The 13,398-nt window shown below is 40.0% G+C and overlaps 1 protein-coding gene across 2 annotated transcripts; it reads left to right on the top strand.

The window, feature by feature from the left end:
• The first annotated feature begins 5,521 nt into the window (after positions 1-5,521).
• On the top strand, positions 5,522-12,904 carry LOC144652948 (mitotic spindle assembly checkpoint protein MAD2B-like). Of its 2 annotated transcripts, none has more exons than XM_078512844.1 (9): positions 5,522-5,632; positions 5,759-5,877; positions 8,448-8,519; positions 8,774-8,812; positions 9,725-9,792; positions 10,443-10,537; positions 11,370-11,410; positions 11,906-11,995; positions 12,489-12,904. In XM_078512844.1, the coding sequence occupies exons 1-9, from the start codon at positions 5,587-5,589 to the stop codon at positions 12,555-12,557; spliced, it is 639 nt and encodes a 212-aa protein (XP_078368970.1). In that variant the 5' UTR covers positions 5,522-5,586; the 3' UTR covers positions 12,558-12,904. The 2 variants fall into 2 exon arrangements, with proteins under 2 accessions (XP_078368970.1, XP_078368969.1); XM_078512843.1 differs by having other exon boundaries at positions 11,337-11,410.
• Positions 12,905-13,398: the final 494 nt, after the last annotated feature.

The raw sequence follows: 13,398 nt of genomic DNA, 5'->3' as shown, positions 1-13,398 counted from the left end.
TGGACCGGGAGAAGCTCCGGCCTGATGGGCCACTAGGCCCGAGCGCACACTTTACATCACTAGTCATCACTAGTAGTGATGTAACGATTAGTATTTTCGATCGGAATAGTTTGCATTCAGTTTTAAGCCTACGTAGCCACCAGTCTATGTATCTGCGTTGGTAGTAACTGGGCTCAGAAAAGTAAAGTAAACTTTATCTAAGCAGAGTTCCAGTTAAATATTTGGGTAGCAAATTGTCGTACGTTTTATCTGAGGTGACTACCACTTGCCATTGTTACCCTAACACTGAGCCACACATGTCACAACCGGTCGATCAGCTCTTCTACATAGCAAATCCACTGTTTTGTGCATGATTAAACCATTAATCTCTAAGGTGAACGGTAATTTTTTTCTAAGTTAATAAATATCCATAAAAAAATAAAAATAAAATAAACTGGTTGTCCATGTGTGATACACTATTTGAAATGCCACTGATCAGTATATTTTACAAAAAACCATCAACAGATAAGAAAGTTGTAGCTTTCAATGAAGTGGATTTAAAACTTAAAAATAAAAAGATTAATAGTAGGTATATACCCCTAAACTATAGCTTATTGAGCAGCTCTCAGTGTTGTGGTTTATTAATAATTTCAGTTATGTTGCAGCATACCACATATCAGGGAAAATGTTTCAAAGGTTATAGGGGTGGTCAATCAAGCTACACTTAAATTTATGCTTTCAAAGTACAAATCTTTTCAAGAGAAGTTGGTGCTAAAAATTGAAATCAATTGGACTTATGTTGACCAAGTAATGATATTATGTGGAAATTTACGTTTTATGTCTGGCAATTATAATCCAGTACATAGTATAATGTTGAGAAAAATGTTGCATTCGGTAGCTTGTTGTAAAAGGTGGTCGCTGGTGTAACACAAAAGAAAAGTGACGGAATACAATGAAAGGTGGTCGAGAAAGCCGTCGCTTATGAGTCAGGACGTCTTTATAATAAGAGCTTACACATTGTAATTTTACTTGAACAAAATGAGAATCGTTCACATTCAAAACGTGCATGGATGCTTATTCAAGAGTCGACAAGAGAGATACGCATTTACATGATACAAGCTGAGTCTGAAAAGGACGAAGAACAGCAATGACCCCCCCCCCCCCCCCCCCCCCCCCGCTCCCATATTAAAAGAACGGGAATGCTTGTCGTCTCGCTTAGGGATAATAGCCTTCTATTTGGTCAGCATCAAGAAAGGCTTAACATGTTGACCTTTTTGGTCACCGCTGACCTGAGAACAGCAAAGTGGGCTCTCGGGTTTACCCAATCCAGGCTCCTGCTAAACTGCCAAATGCAAATACAGTTGCTTCATATTCTTTAATCCTCTTCTTTTCATGCCAGAAGTTAAGACATGATCTACGGAAACTGGTCCAGTTTTCTATCGGCACGCCGAATACGCACTGAATGCATATGAAGATTGAATTAATTGCTATACACCATTTATGCCACTTCGCAAATAACTACTGTATTTGGTTTGTCGAAACAGATCTTCTGATACTGCTGGTGCACACAAACGACCACAGACGATAGAATTCTGGTTTCCAAGTTTTGCCAAATTGTTTTTTGTTTCCTGTCCAAAATAATAAATAAAATGACCGAGAAGAATATGCTGCCTTTGCAATGACATCTGCAAATGGTTAGATATACTAGTCGTCTCGGATAAGGACGATTATTATACATTGTAGTCGCTATCTGTCTTCTCATTGGCTAAGAGCCTACAGTTAATTCTGAGAATCAGCGCAACCTACAGATTAGTGAATAATAATCTGCTAGCAGATGATTCACTAATCTGTAGGTTGGGCGCGCAATGCATGATTTCAGAGAGCAATGTGGGAGACATCTGACAGCGAAGGAAATTCGTAGTTTGTCGATTCGCTTCTTCAACCGAGCAAAAAATTGCCCTAAATTGAAAAATTGCTGGACAATAAATTCTCGGAAACACAAAATGACCGATAAAGATTGCGAAGGAACTATTCCACGAATACCTTGAGGGGAAAAGCAATCAGAAGCAAGGCGACAAGTAGGAATTAGTATAACGGTTGTAATTGTTTTGTCCTGTATAATGTATAATAAAACAATTATTAAATTCGGTTTTTGTGATATCCGGAATAATCAAGATCTCGGTAAGTGTTATCAACCTCAGCCTTCGGCTTCGGCTGATAATACTTACCTCGACCTTGATTATTCCGAAAATCACAAAGACCTCATGATGTCTCCTGCATCTTCAGTGTTATGGTCACAGGCAGACCACCCTACGTGTTCGTGGTTAATAATTGTTCACATAAGACTAACAAAAGAAATATGTTGAAATCTATGAGAGTTATGTATAAAGCTCTGAAAATTACATTTCTTAATGAATGTCGTTCTAAATATTTCAATAAAGGTGAATCAAATGTTAACTGTTAACTCGTGCGTGGTGTTTTTTTTTTCGCGTTCCTGGGCAGTATTAAGCGTTTTTGTCCTATGTAATTGTAACGTTCGGTCGAAGACCGGTAAGAGGGGAAAAGGGGAGAAGTCTCCTTTTCTCCTCTTACCGGCCTTCGGCCGAACGTAACAATTACATAGGACAAAAACGCTTAATACTGCACAGGAAAGCGAAAAAACACCACACACGAGTCGATTAACATTAAGTACACCGTATTAAAATATTTAGAACGAGATTCATTTTGAAATGTAATTTTCAGAGCTTTATTCATAACCTCATAGATTTCGACATATTTCTTTTGTTAGTCTTATGTGAATAATTATTAACCACAAACACGTAGGGTGGTCTGCCTGTGTTATGGTCAGCAGGGGACGTAAAAGAACCCACACACTTATCGTAAAGAGTAGGGCATGGAGTTCTCGGTGTTGTAAACTGGTCTTTGCGCATTGTGTTGTATACTGTAAAATGCTCGGTTTCATTAGCAGTACTTGCTAGAGGCCTAACACGCCTCATAATCAAGTAAATAAATCGACTTTGTTTAACGAGGGTTGCACGTAACAGTCTTGCAAGGTCTTGCAACTGACAAACCTGTGGCCCTCGGATTCCCGATCGAATTGGAATTCAGGATTGGTGTTTATTGTGGAGGGAGGAAACCCGGAGATCCCGGAAGAAAACCCTCGAAGCAAGGATGAGAACCAACAACAAACTCAACCACAAAAGAGAGCAGAAAACCAAATTGATTGCAAGGCTGGTACAACGGCAGGAGGGCAAGATTTATTGGCCAATATTTCAACTAGCAGAGCTATCTTCTTCAGGGCCAGTACTATAATATAAGGAAAATAACGGCTCTAAAATTTGAATTTGGATAATACAGTGTGGGTTAATGTTTAACTAATACAGGCTATATAAAGATATACGGTGACAAGATATATAATAATAATAATAATAATAATAAAATTGAAAAAAAAAAAATAATGAAATTGTCAATGTTCATTTCTACGGTTAATACCATTAGGTGCAAGTGTTTGTCCTCTGTGTATCAGGTAGGCCTCTCTAGCCTTTCTGCGGGATGCATTATTGTCGGTTGGAGTTCCAAAGGAATGAGTGTCATGTCTTGGATAGAGTGATCAGGTAGATTAAAATGCGTAGGTACTGCTGCTGAAGCGTTAGCGTGTCTAGGATTGTTCGTGGCTTGTCTATGTTCAGCGAATCTTTCACGGATACTACGTTTAGTTTCCCCTATGTATTGTTTCTTACATTTGTTACATTCTATCATATAAGTTAAGTTTGAAGATTTACAAGTTATGCGATGCTTGATTTCTCGCACTTCTCCCGTGTTGTTGAAAGTGTATGTTCTTCTGCCATTTTCAATGTGGGGGCAGGTGAGAGATCCGTGTTTCGAGTTGCAGCGGAAGGTGCCATGAGGTTGACTAGGTTGGTTGAGTGGGGCGTTTACTGGCTGCTTGAGTTTCGCGCGAACTACTTGGTCACGAAGATTAGGTGATCGCCGGTAAGCTACAACAGGTGGTTCTTTGTAGATTTCGTGTAAGCGTTCTGTGGAATGGAGAATGGGCTGTTTCTTTCGCAAGATTTTGTTGATGTTAGGTAAGGCTGGGTTATAAGTGAGGATAAATGGCACTCGGCTAGGTTCCTTGATTTCATGAAGGTGTTCTTTTAAAGTGTCTTCTCTGGGAATTAGTTTAGCTCTTGATATTTGGCTTTTTACGAACCGGTTTTTATATCCTCGTTTTTTGAGGTAGGTTGTGCTCGTCGGCACTCGAAGATTCGTCTTTGGAGAAATACGGCGTAGGCGGAGAGCGAGGCTGTAGGGTATTGATTTTTTGGTGTGGTACGGGTGACTTGAGGAGTAAAGCAAGTACTGGTGCTTATCAGTAGGCTTGCTGGGTCAGTTCTATTTTACATTCTCCAGTTGGATATTTACGTCTAGAAAGAATAGAGGTGGTTGAACGTTCGCTTGTGAATTTTATAGTGGGATGGATGCTGTTAAGGTAGGCAATGAAATCATCGAGCTTCTTTCCATGTGTCCAAAACATCAAAATGTCGTCATGTATCGGAACCAGAGTAAGGGTTTGTCTGTATAACCTTCAAGGGCTTTCCTCTCAAAGTCCCCCATAAAAAGATTGGCGAAGGCAGGTGCCATTCTTGTGCCCTTGCTGTGCCTGTGTTGAATGAAATGTTCACCGTTGAAGACAAAGTTATTCATGGTTAGAATGATACGCATAAGATCAAGAGTTTTTCAGTAGGAATAGATTTGTCCGTTCGTTATCTAGGACTCTTCTACTGCGTTTATACCTTCGTTAGTCGGGATGTTCGTGTATAAAGAGGATACGTCGAGGGTGACAAGGATGGTACTGGAAGGAAGAGTGTCAATATCATTGAGTTTGTTGAGGAGATCAGTGGTGTTCTTTATGTAGGAAGGAAGCATCTGTACCAAAGGATTAAGATGATAACTAACAAATTCGGATATTTTTTCAGTAGGGTGTCCATTTGCTGAGACGATGGGACGACCAGGGTTTCTAGGTTTGTGAATTTTAGGCAAAATATAGAAACGGCCAGCTTTAGGGTCTTGAGGTGTTAAGTAGCGGTGAGTTTCTTTGTTTATGATGTTATCTTTTAGTAGCCCCTTGACCATCGGCTCTTTTTACCACCTCGCTGGCCGTAAGATGGGAAAACGTCCAATTCAAATTTTAGAGCCGTTATTTTCCTTATATTATAGTACTGGCCCTGAAGAAGACTAGCTCTGCTAGTTGAAATATTGGCCAATAAATCTTGCCCTCCTGCCGTTGTACCAGCCTTGCAATCAATTTGGTTTTATAAGCACTTAGAGTGACGTCTGGTACGAGTATTTCTTGAACAAGAGATCCGGCAGCAGAGAAGCCAAGCAGTTTTTTCTTCGTTGCGTGGTCCCCTGCATCCAAACCGTTTTTGTAGAGCAGAAAACATTGCATAAACAGACCGCGAACTGATCATGGACGCGAGCGATCTGGGTACAAGATTCACCTCTCGACCCAGGTCTCTTAGAGCAATTATAAACATGGCGGCACAATCGAGGCACTACTATTTGTGCGGTGTTTCTTGATACATCTACCGCTTTCTAAGGGAGATGCAAAGAGGGGAAGGTGGCGAGCAGACTGTTGACCTATTGGCTGGTTAGTATGACTTAATTTCTGTAAAAAAATAGCAGTAATGTATTGAAATCAGTGAATGTCTTGCTTGTACATTTGTCGTTTCCGTAATAGACAAAGAATCTTATTTGTTTTCGATTTGCTTGACAGTTTCAGGTGGCGTTCTCTGTGAATTCTTGGAAGTAGCATTTCATCTTATTTTATATGTGAGAGAAGTGTATCCTCCTGTGGTATTTGAGAGAAGAAAAAAGTATAATGTCCCTGTGCAGGTTAGCTACTGGCGACATTTGTTACCTCTCGAGAATCACACCTTGGGAGGAGGGGGGGGGGGGGGGAGGGGAATGCCGGTCACCTCGCCACCAAGCAATCTCGCCACCAACCAACTCGCCACCAAGCGAAGTCACCTCGGCTCATGGATTAAAGAACGAGGAATACACCAGTTTTGGTGGCAAGTTGGTTGGTGGCGGGATTCCCTGGTGGCGACGTGACCGGATACCGGGGGGGGGGGGTACTCCCATAAATTTCGGATAGGGGTGTGCCGCAAAGGTTCTTAAACCCCGAATAATGCCCAAAACCGAAAAACTACACCCTATTCAAGGGTAGGAGAAGCGTTACGTGACGACCCAAATAACAGCTCACCGCGCACGGCAAAACACAAATCCTTATAAAATTGCTTAATTAATACTTGAACGGATAGTACAGTTTTAAGATCCCTTTTTTTGTTTAGCTAGGGGTTTATTTGAGCTGATAGAATTAAGGTACCCTATCTAAGGATCACACAGGAACACAATGCCAAAAGGAGCAAAAATGATACCCTATTAAAGGACCGAGGACCTCAAAAACCATACCCTATCCTGCGGCACATACCTATAAAGGCCATATATGGGAGTACCCCCCCTGGGGATCACATAACTGATAATTTCAGGACTTTGATGGTTCTGATTAAAATTGTAACTGTTGTCTTAAAATTTACATCAGGATATGTAGAATAACAAAATATTAAAATACAAAATCATTTTGTGAGTTTGGAAATCAAAAGTATGATGAGGTTATTTTCAGCCCGAGTAGCAGGGGAAAAGGGGGTGTACTCAACATGTTTTGCACCTATCAGTGTTAAGCTGCAGGGGGTAGGATAGGCATAGGAAGGGCATGTGAATTTAGCTGAGAATTTTTTGTTGAAATGCTCCACTGCAGGCATTTGTGGATGGCGCCAGACTCTGGATCTAGCGGTCAGGGTTCGAGACCTGGCTGGGGCACTGCATTGTGTTCTTAGGCAAAACACTTTACTCTCATAGTGCCTCTCTCTACTCAGGTGTATCAATGGGTACTGGCGAATTTACTGCTGGGGGGTAACCCTGCAATGGACTAGCATCCCATCCAGGGGGGGGGGGAGGAGAAATACTCCTAGCGGCTTAAGGTGGCTTAATAAAAAAAAAAAAACCCCACAGTTTTGAGAGGGCAAATCAGTCTAACCTTTAACTCTCTTGTAAAATCTCCAGAAAAGTTTTGTCTATCTCTTATCACTGTTTGTTACATCCTAAAACCATCTAATGCGATATTCGAAAAATAAAAATGCTAATAAACAGCTTAAATGAACGGCCGAGTGCTTAAGAGGGGACTGGCACTAGTAGTTTAAACGGCATTTTTCTCAAAATCTTCCTGTATGACCCTACCTCAAAATTTCAGAAGTAAGAAATTGCCTCTCGCAAAATAGGAAAATGTGATATTTTGCCGATTTTTAAAATAGCTCAAATCTGTCTTACAGATTTTTTCAAAATTTTGGCTGTGGACGTGGTTCACCCCTTAAATTTAATTGTGAAAGTTTCTTTCAGTGGCTTTTACGACCTCCGAAGCAAATCAAATTGCGCGTGCGAGCGCGCGCTAATATGACGCCATGCGTCGCGAGCGATAATGAAAGACAGAATCAGAACTTCTCTGTCGGTCGTTTATCCAACTTTTTTGTCGCATTGTTTTCCGTCTCAGGTTCAAGACCTATCTGAAAGTATTTTGAAGTTTTCTTTTGTATACAAATTTGGTAAAGCGCGGTAAAACAGATGGAACTCTTTTTCGTTTCTGTTTAGAGTTACTAGCGCCATTTTAGCCCGCGCGAGCAATAATGAGGTCAAGCAGAAAATCGTAGCGCGCGCCTTTGAGCCACTTAAAAACTGTATTCAGCCACCTTAATGATACAGAAACCGGGATAACTTCCGGCCTAATGAGCCACTTGGCTTGTATGCAGGTTTTACCTTACCTTTATCAAATGAGTCACTAAACTTCAATAAAATTCTGTTATATAAATAATGTTTCATGAATAAGTTGAGTGTGGCCTAAAGCTACTGTATTTTGCATTACTTTATTCCGAGCTTTCGCTGATCCATGGCATCTTCAGGGATGATGCCCTAGTGATTCCCTGGTGATGCCATGGAACAGGGAAAGCTTGGAATAAAGTACCGGTAACACAAAATACAGTAGCTTAAGGCCTCACTCAACTCATTTACTAATCACATTTCAAGATGTTACTGATGGACAACTTCAAACGATTTATAAAAACTGTTTCCCTGATGATAAATTGATAAATTTTGGGCATTTAAGTGGTATATCAAAATGCTTTTTAGTAACTACTGGTAAGTGCCAACTGGTCAAGATATGTACATGTAACAGAATGGGAAGATAGCCATCCATTGTTTTCACTTAATGTTTTGATTGGTCAACTTTCTTTTCAGTGGACCGGTTTAGGTAGCGACACTATTATAATACTGTTTCAAACCATTCATTTTCTAAACTGGGTATTTTTTAATTCCTTCAATAGTAAATACTGGTGATTCTTTTGTTTTTATAGATGTGTTGTCACCCAGATCTCAACCAGTATATCTTAGATGTGCTTCAGACAACTAAACCTTTACTAGAGAAGGTGCCTTACAATACTAGCACTATTATCATCTAAATGAATCTTATTTAATTTTAAGACTATAATTTTATTTTATGATTGTGTACATGTACATGCTTGTCACTAACTTAAAGTTATTTATACATGTAGTAGTGCAGCCTAGTGCACTTCAACTATGGAATGAACATTGGGACCTGTAAGGAATCCTGCATACAATGTAGTATTTGCAGTAACTTATTAAACTATATAGTATATTGAATTTTATCCTATTTTGATAGGGTGAAGTTCAAAGAGTTGCCTTGGTGATCTCAAACAAAGTGAGTTTTTTGGTAACTCATCAATTTTATTAACAGTGTAGCCTCTTTTGGAAGGTGTGATGGCATAATGGTCTGGGTGATGCAGGGATCTAGCTAGGAAAACACTTAGCTGGCTCATCACAAGTTCTCTTTCAGCCGGTGAAATTAGCCGGCAGCCGGAGCTTAGTGACTTCCCTGGTGATGGCCTTAACATGGCCTTAACATGTGGATTTGACTTCACATCAACTGATCATGAGCAGTCTCGTTTGAACAATCAGAGATGGCCAGGGTCATTGTGTTCACATTTTTTTGGGCAAGACACTTACATGTACAAGCCTTTCTCTACACTGATGCATAAATGGGTTCTGAGAAATAGCTATGAAAACTAAAAATAGTTTTTTTTTCTTTTTTTTTTTGGGGGGGGGGAGGGGGGGATGGTTGGGGTAAGGTGGGGGGATTATCTGTAATGAAATGACATCCCATCCAGGGGAAGTGTCAATACTATTAGTAGGGCCAGTAGTGTGGGCCACTTTGGAAGAGTTTGCTTTTGAGAGAAGCAAGTGTTGTGAGAATAGAATGCCCTGCCTAAAGAAAGTGGTCATGCTCTTAATTAAATTCTGGATCTTGTGGCTCAAGACTAATTGAATGCATGGGGCTGGATAGTAGTGCATCACACCTTGTAGGGCATGATCAACCCTTTATTTCTGAATAGCAACTGACATCAAATTTTTCCTTGCAATATCAAGTGTTTCATGTATGTTGTTATGTATGTATCAATGTTATCAAGGAGGCAAATAACAAGCACAACGATATTTTATAGTCTTGATGTTGAATATTAAACATTTTTTGCAGTACTGAAAAAGAATAATTATTAATTGTGTAACTCTTGGAAGTGAATACTAAGGTGTCATGTCTTCCTTTTTTCTTTTGCAGAAATTTATTCCTGTTGAGAGATTTGTTTTTGAGATTGGAAATCCGGAAGAATCATCTGCAACAGGAAGGTCAGAAATGACAGATTACTTACATACAGCTTTGAATTATTCAGAGTGACTGTCGTGCAAATAGACCTATAAATTTTGTTAGAATCCAATGAAATAATTGTCAGAGGGTGCACTGGTGTTCAAAGACAGGTTGTTGATGTGAAAATGCATTTTTCAGGGACAAAGCAAACTGTGTGTAAACATGGCATGCCGTCTTTTTTAATAGCTGCAAATGCAGCTATAATGTACATGTATGTCATTTTATTGGGGGAGCAGGGATGGTGCAGTGGTGAGAGCGCTCGCTTCCCACCAATGTGGCCCGGGTTCGATTCCCGGACCCGGCGTCATATGTGGGTTGAGTTTGTTGTTGGTTCTCGTCCTTGCTCCGAGGGTTTTTCTCCGGGTTCCCCGGGTTTCCTCCCTCTACAAAAACCAACACTTCTAAATTCCAATTCGATCGGGAATCCGAGGGCCACAGGTTTGTCAGTCGAAAGGCTGTTACTTGCAACCCTCATATAAAACAAAACAAAGTTGATTTATTAATTATTATTTGAGAGTAGCTACCTACATGCAGGGCTTTCAATATGTCAACCCCACTTGTGTAAAATGCTCTTTCTTAGCCGCATTATTTCATTACTAATGGTTACAGTTTGTTTGTTTGTTTTTTTCAGTGAAGACAATTTTTTGTTACACACAGAGAAAGCTCTTAGAGGTTTCTTACTAAAGATTAATGCATGTGATGCATTATTAGAACCAATTCCTCCAGGTATATGTTAGCCTATTTGTGCTGTGATTCTTAAATTATACTTTGAATGTGTAATGTTTAAAAACCAAATGAATAAACTGCAAATTAATATATGTAATACATCTAAATTGAATTGATAGTTCTTTATGTCAAGGAGTGGGATGAAGAGCAAATTCTCTCCAGTAACAGCTCAGCGAATGTTTTAGTATATACCACACAAGTTGAATAACTAGCGGACTAAAACATCACTTTCGGTAAACAAAGCGACGCGCGCAGGCAGTTTGTCTCTCTTTAGCTGCTCGCAGATGAATAGTACTTTGCTTATCAACCCCGAGTGAAACAATCAGCGCGCGCAAAAAGCACTATTTAGTTGTGGCTAGTGGTGGATATTAAAAATTTTACCGAGCCGGGAGGCGGCGAGGTAAATATCCACCACTAGCCACCGACACTGAAGTGAATAGTTGTTTTAATATATACTCAAACAGTGAGAAAAAATAGCCCGAAAGAATGATTTTTGACTAGTTTTTCCCCTTCAAAGATTACAATTTTCTCGGGCGTGTTACTCGGAGGTGAATAGCAAAGGATATTCCGAGTTTGAGAAGCCAATCAGCGCGAGACAAAAGCGCTATCCACTGTTTTAGTATAATTATACTAAAACGAGTTATACTTGCAATTGTTAAATGTGACAAACTGTCTATGAGTGATAATGTTTGGAATGTAATTGTGGTATACAATGTATGTTTAAGTTGGAGCGATACGAAAAGGCCGTCAGTTAAGATACTGTAGCTTTTGCGTTGTTTAATAATTATATTTTTGACAGGATGTACATTCTCCATTCTTGTTTATACTAAAGAATCATCGTTCTTAAAACTGCAGGAGGACCGCAAAGTTCAGGTGTGTTGAGAGTAAAAAAAAAAACAAAAAACAAAACAAAAAAACCGTGCTAAATTTGTGAAATGTGTTGTAAACACTGTTAAAGACATTTCATGAATTAACAACATTTAAGACAAAAAGAAAACAAGCAATTTGGTGTTATGGGATTTAAAAAGGTTGCTAGTTTTTCGTGGCGTTTAAAGCCTCAAAGATGACGAGGGCAAGTGGAGGTTGGGAGAATGCTAAGCATGTTTCGAAATCGTCTTGGGGTAGTGGGGTAGTTTAAAAGTAGTTAACATGTGCTTTTTGTTTTTTTTTTTTTTTTTTTGGGGGGGGGGGGGGCGCTGGTAATGTGGGTGGTAGATAAGTTTGTAGAGCTATTAATCTTTGTTTTTTGGTGGTCGATTTATTCGGCGCCTTTTAACCCCGTCGTGCAGTATTTTAATACAAAATAAAATGTTCTATCAAGGTACGAAGTCTTTGGTCAAGCTAGTGTCTGTTTTGTTGTTGTTACAGGAGTTTCCTTGGATTCAAGCCGATGAAGAAAATATTTTGAAGGAACCCATCATGATACCTCTTAAATCAGCCACTGCTGGCATTCTTAAGGTAAAAAAAAAGCTTGCTATTTGCCGTTTACTGGCTACGACCATGACCGCAACACGCTCGCTTGTTACTTATCACATCAGTGATAGGGCAATTTTCAATTGAATGTCGAAAGTAATTCGCGTTTGCTTTGGTTTTGCATTAGTATGCTTACTGATTGGCTAAAAAAAACTCGCGCCACTTTTCCATCCAGTCAGAAGTGAAACCAAAATCAATCGTGGCACGCTCACTCGCGTTTTCCTGCGCTTTATGCCGACTACGTTTATTTGCTCCGAGTTTTGATTGGTTCACTGGGCTCGCTGCGTTCTTTTTTGACTGGCCATAGTGATCACTTTGCTATTGGTTTTATGACGTTCAATTGAAAATAACTGTAATGTGGTGGTGAAAGGGTGGCTGGAGTTCCGGTTTAAAGTCGTTCATTCTGTTCCAATAATGTTTGAAGGCGTTTTTATTATGCACGTACACCTCACACCTGACGCCATTTTATGTTTCTCAGATGCAGCTTTTTGTCGAAGAACGTGCTAATAAGATGGAGAAAGGCGATGACAAAGTCGAGAACAAGTAGTGTCAATTGTTAATGAGTCTTCATGTGGCATCCAGGAATTGAAAACAGCTTGGTATAGAGGAGCTGTTACGCTAAAATGAGGCAACGTGTTCACTGTTCGCTTCTTAATCGCCGAGTTTAATGAGAAAGACAATGATAGATTTTCTACACTCCGCTTCCGAACACTTCCGGAGATCATCCGAAGAATTCCGATGATTTTAGAAGATCATCCGAAGTATTCAAGAAGTTTTCGCAGATAACCCGATCGCGAGGAGCTCCGAAGATTTCCGAAGGTCACCTGTAGTTTTTCTAGAGTTATGGGGAAGTTCTGTTTCCCCGCAAAAGTTTCCCTCCTAGCGCGATTTTCATGTGAAAAAAAGCAAAGGAGAGTAGGCTGGGAAGTTTTTTCCTGTCCTTGTCGTGCTGCATATATCTAGCTGCTGCAAAGCTCCCAAAGTAACGAACCTTGTTATATTCGGAATTCGCAGACTCTGGTAGTTGTAAATTTCGGGGAGTCGTTACCTTTATAGGGTCGTTTCTATCGGGGAACAAATGTTTGACAAATAAAGCTGGTGGGAGTCGAAAATAAGAGACATATTTTTTTAAACAATTGTTAAAAACACGGGACGAGATTTGTGGGTTCACATTGGTGTTCAGTATCGGAACAAGTTGTTCGTGATTTTCTTGCGTTTCATTTCTCACAGCCTGAACTCCTTACGTTCCTCCTACGTTTTAAAGTGAAGTATCATTTTTTTCTGTGTCGAGATAATATCCAATTTATGGCGAAGAACCCTGATAACCCTACCCTGTTTAGCGGTACGTCCCCGTTTAGGCCAATTAAGGGAGTCCTTCACCTCTCCCC

The sequence above is a fragment of the Oculina patagonica genome, chromosome 5 (assembly GCF_052425735.1).
Source record: "Oculina patagonica isolate OP01 chromosome 5, crgOcupat, whole genome shotgun sequence".
NCBI classification, from domain to species: Eukaryota; Metazoa; Cnidaria; class Anthozoa; order Scleractinia; family Oculinidae; genus Oculina; species Oculina patagonica.
This window is presented reverse-complemented; position numbering and strand designations above follow the sequence as displayed.